This window comes from Gymnodraco acuticeps, unplaced genomic scaffold, assembly GCF_902827175.1.
Source record: "Gymnodraco acuticeps unplaced genomic scaffold, fGymAcu1.1, whole genome shotgun sequence".
Lineage (NCBI taxonomy): Eukaryota > Metazoa > Chordata > Actinopteri > Perciformes > Bathydraconidae > Gymnodraco > Gymnodraco acuticeps.
Genome location: NW_022990258.1, coordinates 257,962 through 267,303, shown reverse-complemented (window position 1 = coordinate 267,303; position 9,342 = coordinate 257,962). Strand labels below are relative to the sequence as shown.

Here is a 9,342-nt window from a genome sequence, read left to right as displayed (position 1 = left end):
ACCTAACAATCAACATCGGCACCTCAGTTGTTTCCCCGACTCAGACTGCAAGGAATCTGGGTGTGACCCTAGATAACAACCTGTCCTTCACTGCAAACATCACTGCTACAACCCGTTGCTGCAGATACACGCTTTACAACATCAGGAAGATACGTCCCCAGCTGACCCAGAAAGCGACTCAGGTTCTGGTCCAGGCTCTCGTCATCTCACGCCTAGACTACTGCAACTCCCTCCTGGCTGGTCTACCTGCATGTACCATCCGACCTCTGCAGCTCACCCAGAATGCAGCGGCTCGTCTGGTCTTCAACCTTCCTACATTTTCCCACACCACTCCGCTCCTCCGCTCCCTTCACTGGCTTCCGGTAACTGCTAGAATCCACTTCAAGACACTGGTATTTGCTTACCATGCTGCGAATGGATCTGGCCCCTCGTACATCCAGGACATGGTTAAACCGTACACCCCAGCGCGTGCACTACGCTCTGCATCAGCCAAACGACTCGCTGCGCCCTCGCTGCGAGGGGGACCCAAGTTCCCATCAGCAAAAACACGTGGGTTTGCTATCCTGGCTCCAAGATGGTGGAATGAGCTCCCCATTGACATCAGGACGGCAGATAGCTTGCACATCTTCCGGCGCAAACTGAAAACTCATCTCTTTCGACTCCACTTCAAGCGATAGAACTATTAACAAAGCACTTATATACTAATAAAGGACTGGCTTATCTAAAGCCAGTTGAGTAGCACTTGCAATGTTTGGCTCTATGAAACCTGATGTACTTATATGATTCTGTTTTCTTCAAGGTTGTGTCTTCCTGGTCGAATGTACTTATTGTAAGTCGCTTTGGATAAAAGCGTCAGCTAAATGCAATGTAATGTAATGTAATGTTGAGAAGGCGACGGATGTTGGAGAAGGAGTATCGGCCTTTCATAAACCCAGTTTGGTCTAATAATATGATGTTTGGCGTGACTGATTCAAGGCGTATGGCTAGTATTTTAACTAGGATCTTACAGTCCATATTCAGAAGGGAGATTGGGCGATAGGAGCTACATTCAGAATTTTCCTGGCCTGGTTTAAATAATATGATTACTTCCGCCTCAGGGAGAGTTTGTGGCAACGCTCCCCATTCCAGAGAGTCCTAGAACATTCTCAAAAGAAGGGGGGTCAATTTATCAATACATTTTTTATAAAACTCAATTGGATAGCCGCCTGGGCCCGGGGCCTTGCCACTCTGGATCAGCCTGATCGAGTCAGCTATTTCACTGGGCTTTAGAGGTTGATCCAACTCACCCTCCTGAGCAGGTGTTATGGACGGAAATTCCAGATCATCCAAGAATTTAGTTCTGTCCGCATTATCGACAGGGGCTTGTGAGGCATATAGTCCAGAGTAAAAGGTTTTAAAGGTGTCATTGATAACAGATGGGATTGTTGTGAGTTCACGAGTAGGGGTCCGTATTTGTTTAATTTGTTGGGAAGCCGACTGGCTCTTAATTTGGTGCACTAGGAGACTACCCGCCTTCTCCCCATGTTCATAGTGAAATCCATGCGATCTTAAAAGCAATTTATCAGTCTCTTGCGTTGAAAGTAAATTGTAGTCCATCTGAAGATGTTGCCTTTCCTTATCTAGTTCAGGGGATGGAAATGTTGAGAGTTTGCTATCTAGTTTTGCTATACTGCCCAAAAGTTCTAACTGTTTTTGCTTTTTCAATTTGTTTTGTGTAGTCCTTACCCCAAGTGAAGGAGTTCAAGTATCTCGGGGTCTTGTTCTCGAGTGAGGGAACAATGGAGCGTGAGATGGGCCGGAGAATCGGAGCAGCGGGAGCGGTACTGCAGTCGCTTTACCGCACCGTTGTGACGAAAAGGGAGCTGAGCCAGAAGGCAAAGCTCTCTGTCTACCGGGCCATTTCCGTTCCTACCCTCACCTATGGTCATGAAGGATGGGTCATGACCGAAAGAACGAGATCGCGGATACAAGCGGCCGAGATGGGTTTTCTCCGCAGGGTGGCTGGTGTCTCCCTTAGGGAAAAGGTGAGAAGTTCGGTCATCCGGGAGGGACTCGGAGTTGAGCCGCTCCTCCTTCGCGTTGAAAGGAGCCAGTTGAGGTGGTTCGGTCACCTCGTTAGGATGCCACCTGGGCGCCTCCCTAGGGAGGTGTTCCAGGCACGTCCAGCTGGGAAGAGACCAAGGGGTAGACCTAGGACCAGGTGGAGGGATTATATCTCTTCGCTGGCCTGGGAGCGCCTTGGGATCCCCCAGTCAGAGCTGGTTGATGAGGGGAAAAGAAAGTTTGGGGCTCTCTGCTGGAACTGCTACCCCCGAGACCCGACCACGGATAAGTGGGAGAAGATGGATGGATGGATGGAATTTGTTTTGTCTTGCAGAGTAAGATCTCCTCGGATCACAGCTTTTAACGTCTCCCACAAAAGAGATGGTGAGATCCCATCAGACATATTGGCTATAAGGAAATCATCAATATAGTCGGGTGGGTAGAAGGGGGTATCATGCACCCCCCTGAAATATACTTTTAATCAGCTTTTCTAGATTGGAAAAATTGTGTAGAAAACGATAAGCTATGTTAAAAAGTTGAAAAATTGTCCCACGTATATTTTTTCCCCAAATTAGTGTTTATTTACCCTAAAAATCGAGTTTCACTCTTTTTACACCTTTCACTATATCTCAGCCATTATTGCAGATAACTGAACAAATAAGGTATCCAGATCCATGTTTTGAGGGTCAAGGAACACAATAAAACTATTATTAAAGTGATCACATGTGTCTGTGGCATGCTATTTTGCCAATTAGTGCCGCCATTACAAGAAAATAGCATTTTAGTCTTGTACCAAGAACGATGTATTTTGCAACGACACAGAAATATACTTATAATCAGTGTTTCCGAAGTGGAAAAAGTATGTAGAAAATGATGAGCTATGTGAAAATGTTGTCTGGATGTCCCACATGTATTTGTTATGCAAATTTGTGTCACCATTACCAAAAACTGAATGTTCACACTTTTCCCTCTATCTCAGCCAATATTGCAGATAAATGAACAAATAATGTGTCTAGACCCATGTTTTGATGGTCAAAGATCACAATAATACTATTCCCAAAGTGATCACATGTATCTGTGGCATACAGCTCTGGCAGTAGTGAAAAAATGTTCCCGCCAAAAACAAACAAGTAGCTAACTTGGCTACATACACAATCAACCTTCAAACAAACAAGGTAAGTAGCTAACTCAACTAGACTCATGTCTAGTTGCATGTGTGGGCTGTCTTTCATTTTGACACACAGAACAATGGGGGCTAACCACCCTTATCCACAATGTAAAGTAATTCACAGCCTCTTCCCTCTTCTCTCTGTGAGGAGCAGCAGGTTCAGCTTTCAGAACAAAGTAACAAAAAACTAAAATGGCATTCATTTTTTAAAATATGTCGTGTAGTAATAGACTACTACAACTAACTAATTTTAGTTCGGGTTTTTTTTGGTGTGAACGCAACTTTTCTGAACTATATCGGAACTATCGTGGGAAAAGTACTCCGGTGTGAAAGCGCCTAAAGACACCCTGTTATACAATCAGAACTTTTGAAAATTATAACAGATGTTCTGAGAGCAGCCATCTTGTTCCACAGTTTAACCTGTTAAGCCCTGGGCCTATTTTTCAGGCCTCAGGCTCGAAAATGACATGCCCAGAATGAATGATTATATCTTCACAACTAAAAGGGGTAAAGGAATAATATTTGTTATCAAAGCAATGATACAATAATTAAATCTATCACTACACGACATATTTAAAAAAATGAATGCCATTTTAGTTTTTTGTTCGGCGTCAGACAGAGTGAGTGTGGGGCGGAGTTTTTCTCCTGAGCAGACAGGGCTCCTATCTCTACAATTGGGCTGACATGTAGAGTAAACAGTCTAGTGTTGTTTGTAGCCAATATAAAGTTAACCGCACAAACCAGAAATGAAAAAACAAAAACAAATGGTTCCTAGAAAGGCTTGTTTCCCCCGGACCATGCCCCTTTAATAATAATAATAATAATGGATTACATTTTTTATTTAGAGCGCTTTTACAGGTGCTCAAAGCGATTTACAAATACATATTACACATATTAGACATGTAAATGTCATTACTGTGGACATTACCCACAGGAGCAAATGCGGGTAGAGTGTCTTGCCCAAGGACACAACGGCCTGATGCAGTGGCAGCCGAGGCGGGTTTCGAACTGGAGTTCACCAACGCCCCTTGATCTGATGATCAACGCTCTAACCACTACGCCAAAACTACCTTAACACCGGAAGTGGCCACAGTAAACATCACACAACAACAGAGGAATAACAACATCCATTCATACCTCACGGTGAATCCATATCAGGATATCTCAATACAAACAGACTCAGGTTAAACATTTCAACTTCACCGTTTCCTGAGATGTCCGTTTGTGAGTGTTTATTTGCCGTGCATTCAGTCCAGAGAAAGTCTGTGCTCCACAGCCTTGCGTTGGTTGTAGAAGTCCTGGGCTTTTTGCGGACAGTCAAAGTAGTAATCGTCATTTCTGAATGAAACATGAAAACGAGCTGGGTGCAACAGGCGGAATTGTATTCCTTTCTGGTAAAGAGAATTCTTGATGGGTTTGAACGCAGCTCGCTTTTTGGCTAGGACGGTGCTGATATCAGGATACACTCTCAACTCGGTGCCGCCGTAATCCAGCTTGTGTTGTCTGGCCCATTTTAAGACTGCCTGCTTCTGGAAACGGAGGAATTGGACAATGAAGGCCAGAGGCTTCCCCGTGTTGTTGGAGTCTCCCGGTCTGGGACCGAGGGAACGGTGGGCTCGTTCTATCTCCGGAGGACTGCTGAGAACACCGGGACCCATCACCTCCATTATCGAGTCAGACACAAACTTTGTCGGGTCCTGACGCCTCTCGCGCCCCTCGGGTATGTTTATTATCCTCAAGTTGGACCGCCTGGACCGGTTTTAGAGGTCGTCCACCCGCTCCTGGAGTGTGATGGTTTGGGACTGTAGGGACTGAACAGCAGCTTCCATCACGGTGAGTTTCCCAAAGTTTTCACCCACCACTACTTCGGTTTTGTCGAGGCGGCTGTTGAACGATGCCACTTGTTGTCCCAGTGAGTTTACCGACCTCTCCAGGGAATCCGTTGATTCTTGTATCAGTCTAGCCATGTCGGATTTGAAACTATCACTTTGTTTGCTGAGAAGAGCCTCCAGGTCCCCCTTGGTAACCGCAGCCATGTTAGCTGCTATCTTAGCCGCTGTGGTCGCAGCTCTGGTTGTTTATGTGGTTGCTGTCGATGGCTGTTTCTGTTTCTTTAGTCATTACTTCATAGTTCCCTTAAATATGAGCGTGGTTTGAATCGGTTACCAAATCGGCTTTGAAAGGTATTTAAAAGGTATAGAAAAGTTTGTCAGGAGCCCTCACGTCTGCTCACTCCCTCATCAAACCAGAAGTCTCCTGTCTTTTTTACCCTGATTCATGCATTCATCACATCACGACTTGAGTACTGCAATAGCATCCTCTACGGCATACCATCCAACCTCCTCAATAAACTCCAACATATCCAGACCTGCTGCACCACCACACCCCTTCCCCCTACCTCACAGACCTGCTGTACCACCACACCCCTTCCCCCTACATCACAGACCTGCTGCACCACCACACCCCTTCCCCCTACCTCACAGACCTGCTGTACCACCACACCCCTTCCCCCTACATCACAGACCTGCTGCACCACCACACCCCTTCCCCCTACCTCACAGACCTGCTGCACCACCACACCCCTTCCCCCTACCTCACAGACCTGCTGCACCACCACACCCCTTCATCTTCAAAACACTCACAAAAACTCACCTCTTCAATCTGGCTTTTGATGTGTGATTGTTTTTGTATTATTTGACTTTAACTTTAACTATATATTTATTTATTTGTTGTTCTTTTCTTTTCACTATATCTGTAAAGCGTCTTTGAGCACCTGTAAAAGCGCTAACAAAATAAATCTATTATTATTATATTATTATTTTTCTTTCTAAACAAAGCACAGAGATGGCATTTTAGATTAGGCAACTCCACTAAAACAAGGTATTTTTAAGCCCACAGACTTCAGTGATTCCTTCATCGAACTAAAATGTAATTAGAGATTAACTAATGAGAAGTAACCATGGAGCAGCAATTGGGTCATAACAAACACAATTCTGGGTGGTTCGTCAAATCTTTCGCTGTTAATGTACCATACAACAGTGTAGGCAAACTGTGATGAAATGCCTCACTAAATCTGCAAAATCAGACTGAAACAGTAATTTCTCACAACTGTATCTATGTGTTTTGACAGGTTTGATTAGACCATGGATAACGGCAGCTTGGAATTGTTCGAAAAGGCTAACACGTCTCTTCAGATTGAACTCCAATCCTGTACTACATTTAGGAACCAGGCTTCTCGAATTTTTCTGTATGCCTTCCTCTCTGTTGGCATTGTGTGCACAGTGGTGGGAAACGTTTTGGTGGTCTTGTCCATTGCCTACTTCAAGAAGTTGCAGTCCCCTACAAACTCCTTCGTCATGTCCCTGGCAGTGGCTGACTGCCTTGTTGGCCTGGTAGTGATGCCTTATAGTATGATTCGGACGGTGGAGGGATGCTGGTACTTTGGTGTCCTTTTTTGTAAGCTTCACTCTAGCCTTGATGTCATGCTCTGCACTGCCTCTATATTTCATCTCAGCTGCATTGCATATGACCGCTACTATGCTGTCTGCAACCCACTAGTTTACTCTTTAAAAATCTCCCACAGTCGGGTAGCTCTCCTTATTTTTGTATGTTGGGCTGTTCCCATGCTCATCTCCTTTTGCCCCATAATGCTAGATCTTCATGTGGCAGGTATGGACATCCTGATCCCTGAAGATGTATGTGTGTTCCTGGTCAATCACATTTATGCTGTCATGGCTTCCTTGGTAGCCTTTTACTTGCCAATGGCTATTATGCTAATCGCTTATTGGAAGATCTTCAAAGCTGCCAAGCGGCAGGCCAGGCATATCAGCGCCATGGAAAGCCAAATGGCTTCTGGAGTCGGAAAGGATTCAAGCAAGAACAAAAGACACAGAACTAATATGAAGAGGGAAAGAAAGGCAGCAAAAACGTTGGGTATAATCATGGGAGTATTCCTAATCTTGTGGATGCCCTTCTTTACAGTCAACATTGTGGACCCTTTTATTGGATACAGCACGGAGGTGGTTGTCTGGGATATATTTTTGTGGCTAGGATATATCAACTCCTCTTTAAATCCCTTCCTATATGGTTTCTTCAACCATTCCTTCCGTAGGGCATTCCTCATGTTCATTGGCTGCAGGGTATGCCTACCTGGATCCTCCCCTGGGATGGATCTGTCACACACTAGGACAGACCCAAATGAACGTGTAGATCAACAATGAATTTAAAGAAAGTGTCTGTATATTTTGTGTTGCCTTTTGTAAATCAAGGGCAATATATTAAGAGTGCTTCTGTCACGATTCCTATGTCATGTCACGGTTTTAGTTTTGTGTCTGATAATGGGTTTTGTTTTGCTGTTCTTTTCTCCCTGTGTTTTCCTCCCTGTCGTTAGTTTCCCTGCTGTGTCTGATTGTCTGATTGTGTTCACCTGTTTCCCTTGTGTTACTGCCTCCCCTGCCCGGCTGTTTCTCGTCTCGTGATTACCCCTCCCTGTATTTAGTCTTGTCTCTTCCTGTGTTCCCCTGCCGGTTCATTGTTTGTCTTTCATGTCTCCCTTCATGTTGGTCACAGTCACCTTTTGTTTGGATGCTACCTCGTGCTACAGTACCTGTTCATGGATTCATGTTTTTCAGCTTTTGTAAATAAAGCTCGCCTTTTGTTTCATTTTGAAACCCGCTTCCCTCCTCAATCTGCATTTGGGTCCTATTTTTCCCCAACCCTGACAGAATGAACCGACCAAATATGGACCCAGCAGATGATCCATTTGAAGTGGAGTTGTATTCATTTACCTACTTGCTGGCTTGCAGCTATGGTAAATGGAGGGGAGCAACCAGTGTGGAGCAAAAGATGGCTGCCCTGGCAGAGGCGTACCAGAGGGCAACAGAGAAACCAGGGTTAGTGAAGTTCTTACCTGGCTGGATTATGGACTTCATCCAGACATGCATTTCCCGACCTGCTAGCCCCAGGCATGCTAGCGCCCTGCCTCAGTTCCCAACATAGCTTCTTTCGAGAACGCTTTTGATGGGTCTCGTCTGGCTTTTGGAGGTCCAAGGAGCCTCCAAAAGACCTCTAAGAAGCGTAAGGTCAAGAAGCCAGCTCATACTCAGGTACCGGTCCCAGCAGCCATGGTTTTGGCTCCAGTGCCGGCCCCAGCAGCCATGGTCCCTGCTCCAGAACCGGACCTTACAGCCATGTTTCTGTGCTCCATTTCCGGCCCACACAGTCATGGTACCGTGCTCCAGTACCATCCCACACAGCCATGGTTCCGTGTTCCGGTTCCGTGCCTAGCAGCCATGGTTCCGGCCCCAGTTCTGGCCCCAGCAGCCATGGTTCCAGCCTCAGTCCTGGCACCAGCAGCCATGTTTCCGGCTCCAGAACCGGCCCACAAAGCCATGGATCCGTGCACCAGTACCGGCCCACAGAGCCATGCTTCCGTGCTCTATTACCTTGCTCACACAGCCAGGGTCCAGGCTTCTGTTCCGTGCCCAACAGCCATGGTTCCGGCTCCAGAACCGGCTCCTGTAGCCATGGGGTCCCGACTCCAGTTTCGGCTCCAGTACTGGTTCTCCGGCCGACGCCAGCTCCCCGTGTCCTGTCGGCGTACCGGCCGACGCCAGCTCCCCGTGTCCTGTCGGCATACTGGCCGACGCCAGCTCCCCGTGTCCTGTCGACGTAACGGCCGACTCCAGCACCTCATCCTTTGTCAGCGTTCCGGCCGACTCCAGCCCCCCGTGTTCTGTCGGCGTACCAACCGTCTCAAGTCCCCTCTCAAGTCTCCTCTCGAGTCCCCTCTCAAGTCTCCTCTCGAGTCTCCTCTCAAGTCCCCTCTCAAGTTCCTTCTCAGGTCCCCTCTCGAGTCTCCTCTCGAGTTACCTCTCAAGTTCCCTCTGGAATCCTCTTTCAAGTCATCTCTCGTGTTCCCTCACAAGTCACCTCTCAAGTCTCCCCTCGAGTTCCCTCTCGAGTCTCCTCTCGAGTTCCCTCTCAAGTTCCCTCTCAAGTCCCCTTTCAATTCACCTCTCGAGTCCCGTCTCAAGTCCCTACCCAATGTCCTGGTCCGTTGGAGGTTCCGCTGATGGTCCTGCCAACTCCGTGTCCTGTCCCATTGGAGGCCCCGCCGACTACACTTCCGC

General features: G+C 46.8%; 1 protein-coding gene across 1 annotated transcript; it reads left to right on the top strand.

The window, feature by feature from the left end:
• Positions 1–6,354: 6,354 nt before the first annotated feature.
• Positions 6,355–7,431, top strand: LOC117549079 (trace amine-associated receptor 3-like). The gene has a single exon (XM_034220671.1). The coding sequence runs from the start codon at positions 6,355–6,357 to the stop codon at positions 7,429–7,431; it is 1,077 nt and encodes a 358-aa protein (XP_034076562.1).
• Positions 7,432–9,342: the final 1,911 nt, after the last annotated feature.